At 48.2% G+C, this 1,880-nt stretch overlaps 1 protein-coding gene and 1 non-coding gene across 2 annotated transcripts in view; both read right to left on the reverse strand.

Annotated features, from left to right (window-relative positions):
• Nucleotides 1-1,863, reverse strand: part of LOC104132800 (40S ribosomal protein SA) — a 5,289-nt gene extending 3,426 nt beyond the window's left edge. The window contains exons 1-2 of the mRNA XM_035901543.1: nucleotides 1,647-1,863; nucleotides 992-1,110 (exon numbers count right to left, since the gene is read on the reverse strand). Coding sequence (XP_035757436.1) covers nucleotides 992-1,110; nucleotides 1,647-1,779 — 252 coding nt within the window. The 5' untranslated portion in view covers nucleotides 1,780-1,863. The remainder of the gene's footprint in view (nucleotides 1-991; nucleotides 1,111-1,646) is intronic.
• On the reverse strand, nucleotides 208-367 carry LOC118453039. The gene has a single exon (XR_004842927.1). It is a non-coding gene; the product is annotated as a small nucleolar RNA SNORA62/SNORA6 family (small nucleolar RNA).
• Nucleotides 1,864-1,880: the final 17 nt, after the last annotated feature.

Consider the following 1,880-nt stretch of genomic DNA (forward strand, 5'->3'; position numbering starts at 1 on the left):
GGGGGCGGGGGGGAGGGAAATAAAACAAACGGCTTATGAAAAAAGTAAAGCCAATTTTCTTCCATTGTTTCTACTATCACTATCCAGTAGCATAACTCAGGAACTACAGGAAAAGCTCAGTAGTAAATACACACAAACTGTAGCCGCGTCCATTAAAACTGCAGTGGGCAGTTCTTACTCACTCACAACAAGCTTTCAACTTCTCAGGCATGTGGCAGGGCCTACTATCAAACTCCATTCATAGAGGGAGCTCCTCTCCTGGTGTTAGCGAAAACCCTGCCAGCCGGTTTGCTGTAGCACACTTCCGACACTTGAGAGCTCATCGGCCAGAAACTGACCTCAGCATCAAGCTTTAACAGTGTGCAGGTCAAGCCCATGGGAACCCAAGCTTTTCCTTTGTAAATCCACCCCGCGTCATTCATCATCTTCCTATACGTTTGTGGCACCACCTGCACTACCCCAAAGAAACTAAGCTCAAAGATAAACTTCAGCAGCTAATTAGATTTTATTTAAAGGTTGTGTCACCCCTTCTACAACAGAATTTTTTTGCTAAAAACCTAGAGATGAAATCATACTAATTATGATACCTTGCTCAATAACGAAACAAATAATTTCTTTGAAAACTTCTGTATCAGCTGCTTATTGTCCCCAAAAAGCAGTGCCAATTACTCACAGAATTACTGGGGGGACAGGGGGGCACCAGGTGGCTGACTACTAATACGCCAGAAATCCAACAGGAAGTACCCAAAGGAGGATGTGAAAGAAAAGCGAGTTATCAAATGCCCTGAAACGACAGAAATGGGGCGTGGACTTCAAGTGATCTCTTCTAAGCTGCAAGTGCAACGCAAGAAACATGCTTTCCAAAGTGTTCCTCAAGCCCAAATTCATGTTACTGCCTTTTATCATCAAGCAGCCACTGACAGGCAATGATGCAGGGCAAGAGAGTCCTGCTCCCAAGACTACAGGCCTCGTGACCAACAAATGTCCATACCTGTCCAGTATTTCTAGAAGAAATGACGCTCACATCAGCTGGGTTCTCAATGGCAACAATGGCACGGGCTGCCAGGAGGAGCTTTTCCCAGGTCCTCTTCAGATTGATGATGTAAATACCTATTGGTGACAAAAGGCTTTAGAGCAACCAGCAAATGCAAGATCCTACAACAGGATAGCAGTCTTCTGCCATTAGGCTTGTCACAGGGCTCTGGTTACTCCAAAATTCTAGTTAGTGGAAAGCTATTCCAAGGAAAATCCTCCCACATGGTTTTAATGTAGCACACTTCCAGCACCTATCAACACGAACCAGGGCCTGGTATGAGCATCGATCTTTAAGAGGACACAGCTCAGATTGCAGAACAATGCAAACGAGCAGCAGAAATCACAACTGAGATATTAAAACCATCTTGTTACTATGGCCAAGAACTAGCAGAAGTGCCCAAATCCAGCTGTGATCGATTAGCCAAGTTCTGAAATCCACGTTTCATCCTACTTCTCCACATAACGCGATTCAGTCCCTAAAGACGCCTGCACCTTTCAGGCCACGGAGAAACTGCTAGGGAGAGCTCAAGCATTAGCACTCCCCTGCTGTCCTCAGCCGTGCCCGCAAAACCCCTGCTGCCCACCCGGGGCCACCCATCCTACGGGTTTACCATCGCTTTTCCTTTTGTAGATGTACTGCTCCATCTGGAAGTCAAGGTTGGTGCCTCCCAGGTGGGTCCCGGCAGCGAGGAATTTGAGGACATCCTCCTCCTTCATCTGCAGGACATCGAGGCCTCCGGACATTGTGGGGTTTCCCTTTGGAAGCAACGACAGGGAACCTGCGGGCACAAGCACCCGGCTCAGCCAGGCGGCGACCCCCACCCCCCGCCGCCCCACGAGGGCCC

Source organism: Egretta garzetta, unplaced genomic scaffold (genome assembly GCF_000687185.1).
Source record: "Egretta garzetta isolate BGI_Z169 unplaced genomic scaffold, ASM68718v1 scaffold409, whole genome shotgun sequence".
Classification (NCBI taxonomy): domain Eukaryota; kingdom Metazoa; phylum Chordata; class Aves; order Pelecaniformes; family Ardeidae; genus Egretta; species Egretta garzetta.